Here is a 19,878-nt window from a genome sequence, read left to right as displayed (position 1 = left end):
GATTTAAACCTGGGCAGGCAGCTTCCAGCTTCTGGTTTTCTCTTTCTGCCTAAGCCCTGAGACAGGTGCCAGACAATCCACCTCATTCTGCCATAATCTGCTTTATATAGAGAATAGATGAGAAGTTAGGGATGCTTGAGATATTTTTCTGAGAATTCTGATCTGAAATGTCTTGCTACACACATTCTGGACTAATGTGCAGATCAGAAGTTAGTTGCCCACTTGGATTTCACATCTCAGCTAAAACAAAATTGTATAAAACCATGTATGTGGAGAGAAAATTCATTTAGAAAATACATATTCAAATCTGGATGTCAATGCAAATTTTCATGCAGATTGGTGTTTTGTTTTGCTTTTTAAATCAGAGATTAATGCAGACACATGGCATGACAGTTTTATGAATCAGCACATACAAAAGTGGCCTGGAGGAGAAATGGACTGATTCATCCATTGCTACTGAGAGGACAAATTTAATTTTGAATTAAAAGTCCTCCTTTTGAATGTGCCCATCTTTCAGACCAATGGGATACAACAAGTAAGCAAGCGGACAACTCCCAGTTTAACATGAATGCAAAAGGTGGGGCAGAATTTAGGCAGATCTTAATCCAGGAACAGGCAAACTTGGCCCTCCGGATGTTTTAGGACTACAGTTCCCATCATCCCTGACCACTGGTACTGTTGGCTAGGGATGATGGGAGTTGTAGTCCCAAAACATCTGGAGGGCTGAGTTTGCCTATCTATGTCTGTTAGGGCTTAGCTTTGGAAATAGGGGGGCGGGGATTCACAGGCTAGGTGTGAACTCCACATTCAGAAAAGGAGGAAGAAGAAATGGCTCAACAGTGATTTGCTTGGATTAAATGTGTGTTTCCCTTTTAAGTTTCAATAATCTTCTTGCATCTGATTTGTTAGCAACTCAATGCTGAGGTGGAATACACATTAAAGTTATCAGAGCAGCTGAGCTTGAAAGGCGTGCCTGACATGGAAAAATCTGAGAAAGTAAGTGAGCTTATTCATCTCCATAAGGAGATAAAGGAAAAGATGGCAGAATATGATGACATTTTCAACAAGACTATCAAATTCCATCATGTCAAAGAGGAAGTGAGTATAGTCACCTTTAACCTGGCAAGAATTTATTTAACCTCAGAAGTTCTCTTGCATGTGTATTCTGTGTCCCATAAATGAACACATTAAACAAAGCACCTATGACTATATAATAACCATACTAAAGCATACACCAGGTCCTAACTCTGGATTCAGATCCAAATTTGTGTGTGTCTTGAGCCTAGACATGATGGCATGTGATTGTAAAGTGGAGGGACAGAAGAATGGTTGTTAACGAAACATAATATGTTAATCTCCTCAGCTTGAAGGCCTCATAAAATCAGGAGGACTGAAGATCCCTGAAGCGAAAGATGTGCCCAGTGACACTCCACATGCTAAGATTCACTTGAATAATGCTCAGGAGAAGCACGCACATATCAGGCACCTGTACAAATTGGCGCTCACTCTTGGAATGGATATAATTTCAGCAGTGCAACATCCTGTAAGTCAACAGAATGGCCCTAGTGGTGGAAGAAAGCAGGGATAATAACGGGACATGGTGCTTCCTTTTCTCCATTACTTCTGGGTTGGGCTGTTTACAACAGATTTAGAAGGATACCAGAGATTGAACCTGACAATTGCCTATTTTCCCACATTGTATAATATGACAATTTCTATGACTGAGCTAGGCTATTTACAAGTTAACCCAAAGGCAACATCCAAATCCCTTCAGGCTGAGAGATTAAATGCCAGGATCGCTCAGCAAGCATCACATAATTGTATATTCTTCTATTACTTCCTCAGCATTCAAGAAGGGCTAATGCAGAACTAGACTCAGGCATTCAAACCAAATAAGCATGTTTCTATTGTACCTCAATGTACAGTTTGATAGAGGGCCTAATATAAAGAGTACACAATGGTAACAACACAATAAAAATAACAAAATGATAGATTATAATTTCTTTCAAAGACCCAGTGCTCAGTTGCTCCTCTGCATTCAGTATTAGCAACGAGGCATGTTTTCTTTGTCCAGAGGGATTCTCTGTCTGTATCTTCCATGACATAGCCACATGATTCACTCCTATCCCTCAAAGCGGAGCCACACAAAAAAAGAAGATACTGTAGCAGGTTCAGAATACAAAAATCAGACAGTTAACTAGAACAATCTGGTGGGAATATATTTCCCCAAGTTTATACCAATGTCAAGCTTCACGCCTTTTTTAGGCAGATGCAGAAGTGAACCCCATATTTTCAAATCTTGCCAGAATGTTACCACATCAACCTCTTGGAAGAACATAATCTTACTGTAAAATAGGTTAATTTTAAATTGAAGGTTTTTTTTAAATAAAAGACAATAACAAAACTGAAGTAATGTAGCTTTTAATGTTTGATGTATTACAGTATTTTAATATTTTAATATTTTTTTGGAAGCCGCCCAGAGTGGCTGGGGAAGCCCAGCCAGATGGGCGGGGTATAAATAAAAAATTATTATTATTATTATTATTGTTGTTGTTGTTGTTGTTGTTGTTGTTGTTGTTGTAACAAATAGTGCTGCAGGTCAGTTTGCAGCCCCTGATGCCAACTTTTTCAGCCTGATTTCTGCATCTCATTCTAGAATTCCTTTAATGTTTCTGTCAAGAACCTGCAGCAGCAGCTCAACACCCTTGAGTCTGACAGCGTGAACTGGGATTCCAAAGCTGAAAAGTATGAGGAAGATTTGTCGCACATCCTCCACTTCTGCACCACAAAAGACGAGATACGTGAGGTCTGGTGAAAAAAGCATATTAAATGATCAAAAGCTGTCGTGTCCTTTCACTTCTTTCTGTTTAGTAGTCTTCAGTAGAGCTATCCTTTCACCTTTATTTGGTTAAGTTTATGAGGGGGGGGTGTGATTCACAAACCCATTTTTGAGATGCCACTTGTTTTCTTGAAGATAGGTTGGAAATGGTCTCAGCTCTCTGCAGTTTTACAGCCAGACTGCACGTTATTGTGGTATATATAGTGAGGGCAGAGTTCATTTTTTTAAAATGCCTCTTGTCCCATGTAAAAAGTTATCTGCATGTAGTCAATGAAGCTGTCGTCATGTTTCTAATTTAGCATGCCTGATACTTCCTTTCTAATATGCTAATTTACTATACAGAGATTAGTTTCTACGTGTGAAAAGAAAAAAAAAACATGCGTGTCATCTACAGTCTGAAAAGATGTGTTTTGTTCTTTGGCTTTTATGTGGTTTAGTTAAGTGGAATAGGCTTACAGAGATATTTGAACTGAACTTCGAGCACAAACAGCATTTTGGTACAGCAGAAATGTAGCCTTCTAGTACACAGTCTGAAGCACAGATGCCAAGTGAAGCATGTTAAATGGACTTTTAGCTCTTCCAAACATTATGATGCACTAGTATCCAGCATTGCTGAGGAATTCTAAGAAACCAAAGAATTTGAAATCACTGGTTAAAATCAATGCAGTACTGAAATGTTCAATCCACCATCTTGATTCAAAATGGCATCCAGTTGGAGCCAAATAATACAGATGAACATCAGCTCCTTGATCTCAGGGACAATCATGCAAAATTTGATTATGATATCCTAAGAGGTGTCCAAATGCAAACAAACAACTCCCACAGATAGATACATAGTAGATAAATTAATAGTTGTTGTCATCCAAATAGCTATTTGTCCAGAGGCTTGAACATCATCAGAAGGACTTTTGTTCTTGGAACAGTTGACGCCCCTCTCTAATGCCATATCATGGATTGCTCATTTCAAAGTTTCCTTCATTTCAAAATCAGTTTGCTACAAAGAACGGACGGCAATAGTTCAAGAAAAACAAGCAGAAAGTCCCTTTAGATATGAGAAACCTCTGCAGTTCTCTAAACATAATTAGGTGCGTCAGTATGTCAATAACGTACCATCATTTTTCTTACGCTTTCAGATTATTAGAAGCTTCATCTTCTCTGTGTCATGCAGTGGAAAGTTGAACATCTTATACCCTAATTATGAGGACATATGCATATGTCTGGGTCTAAGTGCGATTCTCTCCACCCCCTGTCCCCTCAACTGGTACTATTCTCAGCTTGTCCGCATAAAACATCTAGTGATCACATTTCACTTTTCCCAATCAGCTTGTCTGCACTCGGCTAGTTTCCAGTCCTTAGCAGGAGAATCAAATTCACCATCTCTTTCACCTTCCTGTTAATTCCACCTCCCTTGATGAATCTGATTCCTCTGAGCCAGCTGGTTGAGCTCAACAGAACTGCGTGAAACTGACCATTGTATGAAGTTGTGAATTTCACCTCAGTGGTGCCAAGGTTTGGTTTCATTCTTCTGTTAGGGAGTTTCTGTATCTCCAGGCGCAGAAACAGTCTCCAGGCAACACCTTCCTTACTTTGCTCTCAGTATACAGCAGCCTAGAAGTACTTATCTTAGCCATCCTTGCCTTTCATAGTTTAGTCCTGCGACAAAGAGGAAAAGCCACTAAACCTGTCGTGAAACTGGTACAGGGCGAAACATATTTATGGACTGCAGTTTTAAATCCAGAGGACTATGCAATTAAAAAGAAATTGTCATCTGGCCGAGACTTTGGGTAGTGTTTTCCTTAATGCAGAACCAGCAATCACAAATTATGGCAGTATTCTGCCACACAGGACAGGAATATTATGCTCAGTGTCGGAGCTTCATGCTCTGGCACTGGGGGGTGGAGAGCAGGTGGGGGCGGGACTGGCACACGTCCTGGGGGCAGGGTACACCACCTGCAGGGGCGTGGCACCCAGCGCAGGTGGGGGGCAGCCGCGATGGCACCCTACCGGGATTGCGCTGCCAGGCGCGGTGCACTCCTCCTGCACTCCTCTTCTTCCCCCCGTGCTTATGCTACTCTTGTGCAAACTTTAAAAGTGCCCATGTGCTCTTCATAAATCACTTAAAAGTCATATGGCATGTTCTTAAACTAGTTTAATACCATTAAGGAGGGTCCCCTAAGTGGTTGGTGGTTTGCCATCTGCTAGCTATAACCTGCAGGAATTCACGTATAAAATAAAGCAGTGCAAGATGCCCTTTTTACACTGTAACTATTTTTGTCTATATTGCTTTAGGAGCACTAATCCAACAGGATTTTATAATTAAAGTAGTGAGTTTATTATGAAGCATATTGTAGCTATTGTTCAGTCAGCTTGAATGCCTTCGACAGTTACAAATTCAGTGAATAATTAAATTAGTTGTCACCTTTGCAGTTTATTTGCCTCCAGTAGTAAAACATGCATCAAACAATAAATTGAACATTGCCTACCAGGTAGAAGCAAACAAATGTTATACTACTGGTAGCTGGGGGAAAGCTGGTTATACTTAACAAGCACATACCTGTTCATGGGGACTTGTAGGTCCTCCTCCTAAAGGTTTGGAGGCATCCTGGAGCAGCAGCAGCCTATCCACACAATTCTGTCCCTCCCTTGAGCACAAAGTTTTCCTGATCATGCATGGCGGGGTAGGCTGGGCTGGGATATTGCCCATTCTTTGTACATCTCCAATTGACTGCACTAGATTTCATAAATGCTTTATTGTCCAAGATACGTTCATGTTTATTGCTCAAAATATTTGTGTTCCTTTGGATGTGCACATTAGTTCCAAGGTGGAGCTTGGTTTAGAGCGAGGTGTCCTTATAGCATTCCTCTTTAAAGAACCATGTGTTCCACAGTGGTGATCTTCCACCACCAGCAACATCTTATTTCACAGGAACAAACAACCCTGCAGTGAAAACCGAGGGTAGAATTCAATGTAAGTGGTGGTGGGGATGCACATGGGGAACAAAGTCTGCATATGCAACCGGACTTCTCCTCTCTCTTTCCCCTGTGTGCTCTCTAAACCTTTTCTGAGTCCCCCCCCCCCAACCTTCCAGAGAAGATTTGGTGCGGGCAAGGGGAGACGAGGAACATCCCATTGCATGAGCAGACCTTGTTCCACCCACACAACAACTTAGCCAAACACTGCCACAAGTTGAAAACTGTTTCTTTTGTCTTCATCTATAGTGGAAGTCTTGTTCTAAATTGCATATTGCCTTTGTTTTAGATAAACGTCCCCCATTAATCAGTTAGGGAGATAACGCCAAATTAAATGGTTGGTCCCTGAAAGCCTTTTTCCTAGACGAGTGGTAAAAAAGTGAGTTGCTCTGTTTTGTTTGTGAACCATGACAACCAGATCATTAAAACAGTGTCCTGTTCTCTATTATTTGTTTTCTCCTTCTTGTGTGATAAATCACAGCAGTTGTCATCACATATTCCCTCCATCATTCCTTACCTAAGACAAGCAGCTATATTTCAGGACAGCTGCACAAATTTTGTCTATAAGGCACTAGAAAAGCTTCTTAGAGGGCAAAGTTGATTAAAATCAATTCTACTTTTCAATAAATAGAAGAGTGAGTGGCTAACTCAAATGACCCTTTCCCCCATATCATGTTAAAATTTATTGGACAGCTAAGGGCTGTCCTTACAAGCAATCAAGTGCATAAATACATTTCTGTTGCCGTCGTGGTTTCAGCAAATTTTATTATTACAATTTGCTGAAAGCATGGCAGCTACAGTGGTGTAATTATATTGCTCATTAAATGCTTAGAAGGCTACCCTTACTTTTTTCAGGTGACTAAGTACTGGAGTGTTAGATGCATGCAGAGGTTTCTCTTTTGCCTTATTTTTAAGTAGGGCCACATCAAGTCTACCAGCTTCACTTGCCCCACCTTGCCAGTGCACTTGTTCCGCTATTTGATGTTTACACAGGTCAGTCAAAGGCAACCAAAATATAACAGGTACGTTGGAGAAGAGAGCGGAAACAAAACGGGTATGTTAGGAGGAGACCATGCTGACCAATTCAGCACTTAGCAGTATTGCTCTCCTACCACAAAAGAATTCCGCTCTAGAAGCAGAACTATTCATTCCTTTGGGACGTGTGCTGAGTTGGAGCTGAAGACATGACAGAGGACAATGTAAGGGTCTAAATCTGAGCTGATTTCCCATTAAGTCTAAAAGAGAAAAGTGGCAGCAGCTGCAGATCTTTTGGCATACAAGCAGTTTCTTCTGAAACAAGATCTCATTTCATGCATCTTTGCCAAAAAGAGAGAGGGAGAGATTAATTAATTAATTAATGAACGCTGGTGAATTGACATGTATTGTTAAAGAGAATTCTCTTGTTGACGTATGTCTCAGTCAAAAGATTCCTTTCATTGCCTACACTGTACAAATTTCACTTTTTGGGGAAAAGACAACTTCGACAAACTGAAAATCAGTTTTTTGGTGAAGCTGAGGCCCCAAACACGACAGTTGTGGCTGATTCAGTTTGTGATAAATTGATATTGATAATTAGAACCTCCAACTGAGAATGAAATATTGAAAAGGAGGCGTTATTTATAACTGGAAGTAAAGACAGCACTCAAAGATGTCTCGCACATACACTCAAGTTTAAAGTGCATTTATTCTGGGCTGGTGTGAGTGTGGATCATGAGGAGGAGTGTGGTACTTATTTAGCTCTCTTTCCTGCCCTATATAAGGGTTAGGCATATATTTTAGATACTTTATCTTTGCAACAACTCTGTGGTAAGCCACAATGAGAAACAATCACTCCAGTTCCTTGAAGTCCAGGGAGAAATCGGTTTAGAGAGACATTGCTGGAGCTCCATCTGGCATCTTGGACTTGGCATTATTTGCCTAGTAAGCTTCAAGTCTAAGCCAGGATTTGAACATTGGACTCCCACATCAAAGCCCAGTACCATATCCCAGGGAATACACCAAGAGATCATTTTCACTAAGGGTATGCAGAGGCAAACACAGCTTAGAATAGACAATAATACTTTGGAATTATTTTTGACAGCAACGGAATGTTGTGGAGGACTGGGATGGGAGGCCGTGTTTTCCCATCTACTTCCCACAATACCCTGCTGTCTAAGCTCGAGATTGTATTATAACTTTAAAGCACATTCAAAGCACATCTTTGCCTTCAAAGGATTCCCGGCACCCTAGTTTACCATTCACAGAGTTACAGTTCCCAGCAACCCTCAACAAACTACAATGTGCAGAATTCTTCGAGGGGAGAAGTGTGCTTTGAAGGTAAACTGTGCACGGAGACTTAGGTGGAGAGAAGCAGAATGGCAAAGCCCTTTGTTCCTCCCCAACCCTCATTTCAAGACAGAGCTGCAGTGCGTTCCTTTCCAGTTTGCCTTAAATTAATGGGTCCCCAGTCATGCCCTCCCCCTCTTTCCCATTCTTTCCATTAGTCACCCTCTGCCCTTTTAAAAAAAATCATGGATAGCTGCAACTTCTTAGGAAAGCTTCCATCTTCCTCCACTTCTCTTTGTGCATTCCAGCAACATACACACCCACCTCCCTGGAGGCCTATCGGCTTGCGGCCTCTACCAGCTCCTACACTAGGGCGTGGCCTTCTCCTTCCCATCAAATTTGGTTCAGAAATAATCAAGAAGCCCCAAGATCTCAAGCTAGTAAAAATGAAAATATATTTGGTTATTTGGGATCAATTGAGCACTCTCCACGAGGTGACCTGCTGCCTATTTTGGCAAGGAGCACATGAAAATACTGGAAAAGCATGGATTTATCTGCTTCCATCCCATGGCATTTAGTTTTGCAGCACAGTGCTAATTTGCCAGAAAAATTCAAAAGGCTATTCATTCCTTTCCAAAGACACCTTTATGAAAGCTCAAATTCTGTGCCCTAGAGTTTCATCCCATTAGTTGCTAGATGACGGACATCATCCATCGTGTTGAGGGTCAGAAACTAGAGCTCACGTGGCAAGGCCAAAATGAAACAAACATATATTTTAAGACCTCCAAGCAAGTAAGAATGAGGATGCAGTGGAAAATATATACTGCAGATGTTGCAGGGTCTGCAGTCCTGTTGGAAACAAGCAGAAGAGTTTCAGGGGAACATCAGCTTGGGGCTACTCCCTGCCCTCTTTGAAAATAGCAATGGAGGACTAGTCTTGAAACTAGTCTGCATCAAGCGGAAAATAGTACACATTCGTACTATTATAGCATTTTTGTGGAGTTACAAGTTTTGACACTTGTCTTAGTGGTGATGATGCACATCAGCTATTTTCACATAGTAGTTTTTAGAAATTTCGGCCTGGGAACTTATTTCCTTTCAGAGTACTGTTGTTCTCAGAATAATAAATACTTGTAGCGCATTTAAATTATGCTTTACATGCTTTCAGAGAGAGAGAGATTATCTCCCTTTTGGGGGGTGGGCATGTTTTCAGGATGTACATTGAGTGTAATCCTAACCACATAAATATTCCGAAGTACATACTTTTGAATTCAACTGGGGCTTTATTCCCGAGTCCTGGGTAATTGCGGTTCTACCCGAGAGTAAGTTCTATTGACCTCAGTGGGACATACTTTTGAGTAGATAGGACTGCAGTATAAATAACTTTTTTTATTTAACTCTGTACGGGTTCTTTGTTTTATATCACTGTTAATAATCACTCATAAATAATGGTTTGTTTCCAGCTCAGAGAATCATTTAAAGACCTCAAAAAGAAATTCAATAACATGAAATTCAACTATAGCAAGAAAACTGAAAAAGCGCGAAATCTGAAGACTCTGAGAATTCAGATTCAGCAAGTTGATGCGTATTCTGAAAAAATGCAGGTAACAATTATAGTTGTTGAGTCATGGCCTGCATGATATGTATCTCAAAGATGCACCATGATGACTGACAACATTCAGCAGATAGTTTTCATACCACAGCTGATGAAACAGAACACCAAAGGTCACACATCCTTTTTCTTTTAGCAATTGGCTTAGGGTATTGTGTGTGTGTGTGTGTGTGTGTGTGTTTCAAGTTCAAAACTGACTCAACATTTCACGTCTGTCTTCAAAGCATTATGCAATTATTATATGATATTCTTGTTGAAAGGGTCATAGACATCCTTTTAAATCAACAAAAGCCAAAACCAATAGTGAAAGGAAGCCATGGCTGTTAAAGTGGTATCAAAATTCTTTAAATATATTGTGCAGGTATGGCCTAAAATGCTAGGGAGAAATCTACCACCTAGCTATCAGCCCCACCAAGTTAACCAGACGATGTAGAGCAGTAATGGCCAAGCTGTGCCTTCAGAAAAGTTTTCAGTTCCATGGAAGTTGTAAATACCTACTAAATGCAGAAATGTGTGTTTGTTTCCTGTGCTTTTCAGTTATCTGTGGCAATTTCAGATTGAGTAAGTTTTTGCTTACTGTATTTTACTGTATGCTTACTGTATTCTTACTGTATTCCTTGGAACAGGTACTGAGAAAGAAGACCGATAATCTAAAGAAAAAAATCTTAGATTCCTTAGCAACTCAGCCTAGTGATAAAGCTGAGATACTCTCTGGCTCAATCAACGAATTAGAGAAACAGCTGAGTGAATTTGGCAAGATTATGGAGGATTACAAACAAAATTTGGATCTGATGGAGCGTCTGCAGCAGATGATGGAAGAGGTATACAAAAACCACAAATGCACTTTACAGATGTGTTAAGGGGCCAGTTCGAGGTATGGGACTAATGTACATTGCCTATGTGCATCTCATCCATCATTTCAGACTTTATTTAAATGGACCAGAGACTTTGTGAAAAGAACCTGGAGTTAAATGACTATAGTAGTTCTCATTCATCTAATGCCTGTTCACACCCCAGACTTCAAGACTTGTTTATTGAGTGATTATTGAGTGATTATGTAAATGGCGGTTGTGTGTTTGATTGTGTTGTGTAGTATTGTGTAGAGTGAAGAGTGAATGTGTATGGAAATGATTTTTGTGACTGTTTTTGTGATACTTATGAGACTTTCTGCATTATATTGCATTCTGATGTTCCATCTTGATGCATATTGATGTTTTGCATATGATTTGATTTGTGATTCTTATATTTATTGTTGTTTAATTATGTTACTTAAAAGGTAGAATTTTTATCATTAATGGTAATAGTAGTAATAGGTTGTCACCATAGTATTCTTTTGGTGTTGAATGTTGAATTTGCATTGTATTTCTTACATTGATTCTTTTTGTTAGCATATGTGAACCACACACACACCCTATTTAAAGTTATAGGCTATCGATAATATAATGGCTTTTTCTAAATTAAGCAGCAGGGTTCAGTTTTGGGATAGTTTTTTGCTATGTACTCTTGAATATCGGTAAAGATCACACGAACCCCAAAACAAAAACACAGCAATTAGCATTATGGAAAGGATTAGACATGGTTTGACATCGTTGATTGAGCCATCAGTGATTTAACTGGAAAATATGTTTTAATATACTGGGATTTTCTGTTTCATTTCTCTCATAGTGTCTATTTTGGTGTGAAGAAGCAAGTGCTACAGTAGTTAGAGTTGAGAAATACTCATCAGAGTGTAAGACGAGGGAGGCAGTAGAAACACTTTACAAGCAATTCAACAAGTTTGTTGAGCCGATAGTCCCTCAGCAAGAGGAAAGAATTCAGCAGATTACAAACCTTGCTAAAGACTTATATGGTAAGAACCTATTATTTTGAAACTTCTATATACATTTTAGGGGAAGAAGGAAGATGAGCTTACCGTATTTTTCCGTGTATAAGATGACCCCTATTTTTTTAACCCAAAATTAAGTTGTTTAGCTTTTGGGGGGAGTGGGGGAGGTCACTTCTGCCAATCGCTCAGTCCGCCGGCCCACCACTGCCGATCACTTGCCACAGCCACTGCCGATCGCACACCTCGCCACAGCCAATTGTCTGCCCGCTCCCCATCACCAACAGCCCACCCGCCCACTTGCCGCAGTTGCCAATCGCCTGCCCAATTGCCACAGCCACAGCCAATCGCCATCAGGTCTTGCCGCAGCCACCAATCACCACTGCCAATCTTCTGCTTGCTGCTGCCATCAATCGCACGTCCCCCTCTGCATTCACTATCCCGACTCCCCCCAAATATCCTCTGGAAGAGAGAGAGGGGGATTCTTCTGTCTGGCAAACAGAAATGCTCACACTGAAGGAATGATTAGAAGAATGTGATGCTGAATTCCTCCCGTGATAAGAAATTATGCACTTTGTTACATAGAGATGTCGGTCTATAGTGTAAAAATATATATATTAAAAATCTGAACCTAAAGCTAGATACATTTTTACTACATCGGGCTAATATAAATGTTGTGCTCCTGCTCAATTTTTTGTAAACTACAGGTGCTGAAGATGGAAAGAAATACATCGAGAAAATAGGAGTGAAACACAAAGAAGTTCTTGATTCTATCAGTGAACTGTGTAGCTCCTTAACAGAACTTGAAGACAAGCTTGGGGTAATTAGTTTTCTATATTGGAACCTATATTTGATTTGTGTACTGCACACCAATTCTATATGCCCCTGTGCTTAGAACAAATATGGATTGCTTCAGTTGACATATTCAGGGTCGGAGGGGAATTTTGCCCTGAGGCTGATTTGTGTCTGTCTGGGGTTTCTTGCCTTCCTCCTAGCAACCATCACAGCTTTGATGGCTATGGCATTGGGTACGACCCTTAGTCTTTGTTAGAGGTGAAGATTCAGGCCTCTTCCATCTACCTCCATGGCAGCAGGATATCTCAGGGGAGGTGCTTCTGGCCAAACACCCAAGTGGGGACTGAGGGCCATAAGCACTTCCCAGCATGGGAAACTAGTCAGATTGTATCTGGTGCATGTTATAGGTCATCCTTTAACAGGTTTGACCCCCCCCCAATTGTCCAGCAGGCAGGCTGGATAAAACAGGAGATGTCCAGTGCCATGCCCAGCTCACTCACATCTGTAACCCATAAAGTTGTGACCTACTTTGAACCCAAGGTGCTTGTCCAAGTCCTTTCTTTAACTGTAGTAGCCTGGGCATGCAAACTCAATGGGCTCTTTATTTTAAAGCGTTTATATGCTGCTTTTCTAAATAAATAAAATCGTTCCAGGCACCACCCATAAATTAAAATGTTCCAGACACCAACCAGAACAGAATAAAATGGCGTCCCCAAAAGAGCAATTCAAACAACAAATTATGTAATCATAATTCACAAAAACAGTAGAAGATCTCTACAGCTGAATTTTGTCTATTTACAGGAGTCCCTGCAATATGTATGTCCCATCCAACACTGTGATCATTAGGGTAGCTACCATGTGACTCATAACCTATTACGATGGCAAAAATTAGATTAATATGCCTCCAAAGGTCAACACAGTTGATCTACTCAGAAGAGTCCTGCTTTACTTAGCCTCATAAATGTCAATAAAATTAAAATGAAATTTATGAGGCCTGTTTTTAACTCTTTCCCCTCTAAGCCTTGAAAGCGGGGGGGGGGGGGTTACTGGGTTGTTGTTTTTATTTTGATTATATATTTTGTGGCTTTATATTTTGATTTTGTTCTGTGAACTGCCCTGAGACCTCCGGGTATAGAGCGGTATATAAATTCAATAAATCATCATCATCATCCTTTTAAAAAAGCATGTGAAAATAGTCCATTTTTAGATGATCACTTCCACCAGTCCCAAGCCAGTGGATAATGGGAGTTGTAGTTCAGAAACATCTGGAGGGTTGGAGGTTCCCCACACCTACTTTAATTTTTTATCTCAATTTTGTGTTTCAGATTCTGCTGTGTCTTTATTCATTTATGTCCGTTCACTTGTAGTTTTAGTTTTCATTGTATTATATTTTATTGTGTTAAAAGCTACTGGCATAATTAAAGCTAAAAAGAATAACTATATAGGATATGTTTGACAAAGTCAGTCACTATTTTTATTGCCTTGCTCACCTACCATAGCTCCTTTTTCCATTTGACAGGAAGACTCACTAAAGGGGAAAGCACAAAATTCTGGTAATTTTGAGGACGAGCAAGAAGCAGAACAGAAACAGATGACAAACAAGGAAAATCTAAAAGAAAAGACAAATGAGCTAAAACAACAGGTTTGCAAACCTTTTTAACCATCTTACTTCTGGTTAAATTAATTTCAGGTCAATGAAAACTGGTTTTAGGGGAGCAATTCACACAGGCACAAAATATTGCCTTACTGCTATCTTGCGGGGGCCGCCATTTGCTGCCCAGCATGGTAGGCTGGGAGCTGGAGGGTTCACTTCACAAAGAATGCAAGACCTCCCTTTCCAGCTGGTATGCTAAACTTCCCAATTGGGTGAGTGTTGTGGTGTTAGGGGTCTGGGGACAACCGGGACCACCTTCCCCCATAAGAGGGAGTGAGGCCCGGCCTCTTGCCCACATGGAGCTCCTTTACATGGAGTTCGGACCATCCAGGCTGTACAGTTTGAACACATAGTTACAGAATTGTTGGCAGGTAACAAAACGTCCAGCATCTTAAAAAGCAGAGACAAAGGTCCGTATAGTTAAAGCTATGGTTTTCCCAGTAGTGACGTATGGAAGTGAGAGCTGGACCATAAAGAAGGCTGATCACCAAAGAATTGATGCTTTTGAATTATGGTGCTGGAGGAGACTCTTGAGAGTCCTATGGACTGCAAGAAGATCAAACCTATCCATTCTTAAGGAAATCAGCCCTGAGTGCTCACTGGAAGAACAGATCCTGAAGCTGAGACTCCAATACTTTGGCCACCTCATGAGAAGAGAAGACTCCCTGGAAAAGACCCTGATGTTGCGAAAGATGGAGGGCCCAAGGAGAAGGAGACGACAGAGGACGAGATGGTTGGATAGTGTTCTCGAAGCTACCAGCATGAGTTTGACCAAACTGCGGGAGGCAGTGGAAGACAGGAGTGCCTGGCGTGCTCTGGTCCATGGGGTCACGAAGAGTTGGACACGACTAAACAACAATAACAACAAAACATCATGACTTCAGTAGCTAAGCCACTGAGTGGCTTTAACATCCTTTAACATCAGGGTAGCCTGTTAAAAGGATCTGGGAAGGAGCAGCACTGTCCGAGAGCCCACATGGGGGCCATAGCACCTCTTCCATGATGCGGCGTTCACATGAACGGCACACTTGATCCATTTCCGACCCAATTGTGAGTTCAACCAGTAGGCGGGCTGGTTAAGGCGGATACTTAGCCAGTGCATTTGCCAAACTGGTTTACCTCTGCCTAATTCAACTGGGACACGCAAACACACATCCAGAATCTTGTGGGATTCGGCTGAAGGAATAATCCCTTGTCTTGAAAATATATCTTTAGGGAAACAATTTATTACATATTGAGCCATTTAGCTTTCTTAGTGTCCATGTTCAATGCACTCATTTTATTTGCTTACTGGCTTACTTACAGATGGAGTCGAGCACATTAGCTGAAAGCCCAGTTGCAACTAGGACTGTGAACACTGTTGCCTCTGCCAACACTAGAAAGGTAATCAGTTTTGTTCTAAAATGTTTGTAAACCAAGATTATTCAAAGCAAAACCATGACTTGCATTCAGAAAACAAAAATAAGAAAAAATTCCCTACATACATATATAGATTAATTTTGTTGCAGTGTTTCCTTGTGTTTCTTTTCTTTAGTGACTGGACTCATCTTTTGTCTGATGCTTACATACCGGTAATTAGCTCCTTGGCACAAACGTCCTCTAAAAGTGCCTAGTGCTAGCCCAATGAAACTCTCAATTCAGTTTCCTACATGTTGTTGAAAAAATACGATTGTCTCATCTAAGCCACCTGCATTTATTCTTCAAGAGTCTTTTACATAGCACAGCATGATTTACTATTAATGAGGGTAGCATACTATAATCCGGATCACCGATTCGTAACATATTTTTGTCATACCAGCTAATGAATTTGAAATTTTGCCTGAAATCGTGTGTGTACGCAAGTCCAATATTAGTAGAAAAGTTTTTGACAGGTGCTTTTCAACCCTATCATTATAATGATTAAGAACCAGGAGCATGACTTACAGACAAGCACCCTTCTTTCTTGGTTCAATTGCGAGTATTCACTCACTGAATAAAGCTGAGGTCAGAGGTGGCACCTTGGGGCGAAGATTGGGGTGCCTCGCAGCTCATGGAAGCCTTGCCCAGCGCCACTCACAGCTTTAATGGCTGAGGCTCCTCCTCTCTCATGCTCAGAAAGAACATGCTTTTGATGCTGCGCTGCACTCGCCTTGGCGGGCTCAGCCTCCTCCACCCCCTCAATATTAGGGGGGCTGAGCCCCCTACTAAGGAATAGTGAGGGGGCTGACGGCACTTCCACCCACCTAGAGTTGGCACGCTTGCCTGAGTTACAGCTGCATCTTCTGTGTTGGAAAAAGAACTTGCAGCCTCTGCATTAGATCACCGGCCAGTTGAGGACTATTAGCAGTATAGATTCTTTGATTCCATTTGGAGTGGAGAGAATTCTGAGCTGCAGCTGTTTTTAATAAATCACAAAATGATTGGGGAGGAAAGAGGCTAAAGCATAGATATGGGATTGACTACCTTTGAGAATGCGAAGCATTGATTGAGCCTAAGGGGGAAATGGCTAATTTGTAAGAGAGTTAAAGGAGTGGGATTGATATCAGAAGTCTGGAACACTCCTAGGAAAGAACTACAGAAGTGGAAATGGGAAGGAGAGGGGTACCAGTAATTGTTGCCCACCCCAAGCCCTTTGGACACGACGCGCTGCTTTATTTAAAAAGAATTGCTATAAGGATTTATTATTGTTGATAGAACTGAAAAGTCCCATGATAATAAGCTTGATTTCATACTGTAACTAAATTGTAAACAAATACTTTTTACATTCTACCAGTCACATAGCTCATTTATTGTGTTTTCAGAAATTAAATTCCCCTGTAAAATAAAACATGTCGTAGAAATATTTGGAGGGGAATGAAAATCCTGTTCAACTCAGTACATAACAGGGAAACAATAAACAATAATAATTCAATTATCTTTGTTCAGCCGCTCTCTTTCTCCCTCCCCTTCCTTTTCTCTCTCTCTCTTTTCTTAGGAAGAGATGATATTGGCTGATATTTCAGTTGTCTGCTCAGCTGGTGAGGATTCTGTTTCACGAGACACAGATCTCCTCTTGTCTTCTGCCAAAGAGGATAGCTTTCAGGCCGAGCTGCTGGCAGAAGAAGTGCCCTCTGGAGATGAATATGAGTGTATATCTCCTGATGATATCTCTCTGCCACCGCTTTCTGAGACACCAGAGTCCAACCTTCTGCATTCTGAAACAGAGCTAGAAGAGCCACCTTGCTGTAGCTCACGTAGCCTGCATGTCAGCTCCTATAGCGTGCAAATGCAGATAAATGCTGGCGGCAAAAGAATGATGGATGAATGTGATCCTTTAACCTCCGTTGCTTACGCTGACACGCCTGGTCACAGAAAGGAACACATGTCAGATCAGCCAGGGAGTTTTTCTTCCTCTACCCTAAGCTACCACTCAAAACACAAAGCAGAGTCCCCTTTTGCTCACAGTCCGCCAGAAATGCCTGAGGCCAGTCCCCTCACATGCATGCTTAAGGCACAGCCTGCCTATTGCATGACGAGTGAAGTGTGCGAGACCCGTTTGCAACGCCACGAGGTCCACAGAAGCATGACAGAAGCACAGGGACAATTGCATGACGGAAATAACTTCACTAAAAGCCAAGATAGGCTGCATGCTTCACCCAACGCATTCTCAGATCTCCTGTTTCAATCAGACACCACCAGAAGCTGCCAGAGGCAGATGGTCACCCGAGAAGAGATTAAAAGTATATCTGAAAAGAACAGCATGGTCAGCCTTTGTGGACAGGCGCCTAACTTCTCCAAGCTTCTGTCTAATGTAACTGTCATGGAAGGTTCTCCGGTGACTTTGGAAGTAGAAGTAACAGGATTCCCAGAGCCAACGCTGACCTGGTGGGTAGCTTACAATGAGAAAACCTAAATATAAATAGAGAAATCCCCACGGAGTCACATATAACCGAGCGCCAATTAGAAAACCAGAGCTACTTGTTTGGATCGCGCCACATGATTCCATTTCCAGCCAAAGCCCAATTCAAAAGTCATAATATGCATGCAATGTTAGGCCTTGATGCCACCATAGCTCTCAAATGTCAAAGTGATTAAAGCATGCCCCACCCGAAATATTAAAAAAAAGTTTTTAAGATAAATGATAAACATCTCAATTTCCCAACAAAACATTCCAGTTGCTAAAAGTGCATTGAAATTCCTTTTCAAAGAGCTTATGAGTATGAGTGAATTGCTCTACATATACAGACCAATGTCCATATTACCCAGAAAGCAGAGGAAAAATGGGGGTATTATTTACCTTGTCCTGGGTTCGCTGCACCACATTACTATTTATGCATGCCCAAGAAGACTTTGTCACCACAACCTGCTACGAAACAGTGGGCACTGCCACTTTGCCAGATGAGAAACTGGGGCTGATAGGCTCCCAGCCAAAGAACCCCAGCACAGTATGCAGTGATCGATCTTGAGGATTTTTGCTTTTTAAAAAAATTCTCCCGTTTTCAACAATAAGTACTCCAGACACCCTGAGTTTCAAGTTCAAGTTGCTACATTCCTAAAAGAAAGTAAGAGGGACAGCCCCAAAGCCCAGTGAAAGTTCAGAGTTGGTCACTCAATCTTCTGGATTGAGGCCACTGTCTTGCTCAAGATATTCCAATGCAGCCATGCCAAAGCTATGAGTCAAGCAACTCAAAGGTCCTTCGGCTGTATCCAGCCAACAACGCGTTTGTCCCAGACATCACAACCCATGACCACCCATGGCAATTCTTACACAGGCCAACTTAGAAAGAAAATGCATTTCCAGCAGAAGGGCCTTGGATATGGGCCAACAGCTTTTATTTTGCTGATTCTTGCTCTGGAATGATACAGAGCTGATGACAAGTTTTTTAGGGGCAAATCCAGTATAAAAGGTAAAAAAAGACTCATGGTAATGAAATCAGAGAGGGAAGAGAGTGTGCAGAAGAGGAATTTCTACTTGTTTTCATCTTTAAATGGAGCTTCTTGGGTTCATAGTAAGACAGGACAAGCTGAATCTTAGTAAGACATTTTCCCACATATATTTTGCTGCAAATCCACATTTAGTTAGCTAAGTAAAATGTAGATTGATTCTAAGATCATCTCACATTGTCACTTATTTCCTTTCCTCTATCCTTTATTCCTTGCCTCTTTTATGGCAGTGTATGCTCTTGCAGCTACTTTAGTTTACCTGCACTCCACATAGAAAGAAAGCAGAATTGTAGAGAGGCAACATTTTTATGTGTGTGCATATAACATCTTTGAAACCAGAAACTAACCCATGTTGAACGGAATTATTATCAGAATGCAGTTGAGAAGCAAATGGAACAGCTAAAACCTATCCCTGTGTTGTCACTAACCAATTCTTAAATTATTTTTGCTTTTAAAATACCCTAATCTTCTTTCCTTTGGGAAACCTGCTGCCAGTTCAGCAGACCTTAATACTTACACCATTTTATTTAATACAAAAATGTTACTGCAGCTTGTTCAGCTTTTGAACAAAATAAATTTTTACAACAGAAAGATGATTAAAAATAAGTCCAGGAGGGAATTTTCACAATAGGAACTAAGCACAGATGTTATGATGCTCTAATATTGATGGCAACAAAATATGCTTTTTGCCAAAAAAGAAGAAAGAAATACAGTGATACCTCAGGTTACAGATGCTTCAGGTTACAGACTCCGCTAACCCAGAAATAGTACCTCGGGTTAAGAACTTTGCTTCAGGATGAGAACAGAAATTACACGGCGGCAGTGGGAGGCCCCATTAGCTAAAGTGGTACCTCAGGTTAAGAACAGTTTCAGGTTAAGAACGGACCTCCAGAACAAATTAAGTTATTAACCTGAGGTAACACTGTACTATATATCAGGCATAGGTAGACTCGGCCCTCCAGATGTTTTGGGACTACAACTTCCATCATCCTTGACCACTGGCCTGTTAGCTAGGGATG

At 41.1% G+C, this 19,878-nt stretch overlaps 1 protein-coding gene across 7 annotated transcripts in view; it reads left to right on the top strand.

Annotated features, from left to right (window-relative positions):
- Nucleotides 1–19,878, top strand: part of CCDC141 (coiled-coil domain containing 141) — a 114,767-nt gene that overhangs the window by 77,775 nt on the left and 17,114 nt on the right. The window contains exons 15-25 of one of the 7 annotated variants that reach the window (XM_083626024.1): nt 910–1,098; nt 1,364–1,543; nt 2,681–2,806; nt 9,538–9,678; nt 10,313–10,507; nt 11,352–11,535; nt 12,216–12,328; nt 13,823–13,945; nt 15,263–15,340; nt 16,911–16,953; nt 17,605–17,800. In XM_083626024.1, the coding sequence (XP_083482150.1) occupies nt 910–1,098; nt 1,364–1,543; nt 2,681–2,806; nt 9,538–9,678; nt 10,313–10,507; nt 11,352–11,535; nt 12,216–12,328; nt 13,823–13,945; nt 15,263–15,340; nt 16,911–16,953; nt 17,605–17,800 (1,568 nt within the window). Of the gene's footprint in view, nt 1–909; nt 1,099–1,363; nt 1,544–2,656; nt 2,807–9,537; nt 9,679–10,312; nt 10,508–11,351; nt 11,536–12,215; nt 12,329–13,822; nt 13,946–15,262; nt 15,341–16,910; nt 19,804–19,878 lie in introns of all 7 variants that reach the window. The other 6 variants (XM_083626025.1, XM_083626026.1, XR_014551221.1 and 3 more) reach the window with 6 other exon arrangements.

Source organism: Podarcis filfolensis, assembly GCF_964270895.1.
Source record: "Podarcis filfolensis genome assembly, chromosome: 1".
NCBI classification, from domain to species: Eukaryota; Metazoa; Chordata; class Lepidosauria; order Squamata; family Lacertidae; genus Podarcis; species Podarcis filfolensis.
The sequence above is the reverse complement of the archived record's forward strand: the minus strand, read 5'-3'. Positions and strand labels throughout refer to the sequence as shown.